Genomic DNA, 504 nt, shown 5'->3' on the forward strand with positions numbered 1-504 from the left:
TAGCTTGAGGGATCACTGGAGCAAGAGAAGAAGCTCCGCATGGACCTTGAGAGAGCCAAGAGGAAGCTTGAGGGAGATCTGAAACTGGCCCAGGAATCCATCATGGATCTGGAGAATGACAAGCAGCAATCTGATGAGAAAATCAAGAAGTAGGTTTTTCTTTGTTTTAGCTTACCAATTCTCTTTTCAGCATCTCACACATTACACTACAACAACAGTATAATGTATGACGTTGAAAGCTTTCTTGGTCTCCCCATCAAGGAAAGACTTTGAGATAAGCCAGCTCCTCAGCAAGATTGAGGATGAACAGTCCCTGGGTGCTCAGCTTCAGAAGAAGATCAAGGAACTCCAGGTAACATTATTTTACATAAATTGTAAACTCAGTGAAACAAAAACAAAATGCTCTAGTCAACAAGCATTCCTGATGTTATTACCATCAAATGTAGGCTCGCATTGAGGAGCTGGAGGAAGAGATTGAAGCTGAGAGGGCTGCTCGGGCCAAGG

At 43.5% G+C, this 504-nt stretch overlaps 1 protein-coding gene across 1 annotated transcript in view; it reads left to right on the top strand.

Annotated features, from left to right (window-relative positions):
• LOC111653723 (uncharacterized) overlaps window positions 1-504 on the top strand; it is a 4,991-nt gene that overhangs the window by 2,392 nt on the left and 2,095 nt on the right. Inside the window, exons 7-8 of the mRNA XM_023404390.1 lie at window positions 4-149; window positions 262-352. Of these exons, the coding sequence (XP_023260158.1) occupies window positions 4-149; window positions 262-352 (237 nt within the window). The remainder of the gene's footprint in view (window positions 1-3; window positions 150-261; window positions 353-504) is intronic.

This window comes from Seriola lalandi, unplaced genomic scaffold (assembly GCF_002814215.2).
Source record: "Seriola lalandi dorsalis isolate HSWRI2012SDOR001 ecotype SW California unplaced genomic scaffold, Sedor1 jcf7180002054240, whole genome shotgun sequence".
Classification (NCBI taxonomy): domain Eukaryota; kingdom Metazoa; phylum Chordata; class Actinopteri; order Carangiformes; family Carangidae; genus Seriola; species Seriola lalandi.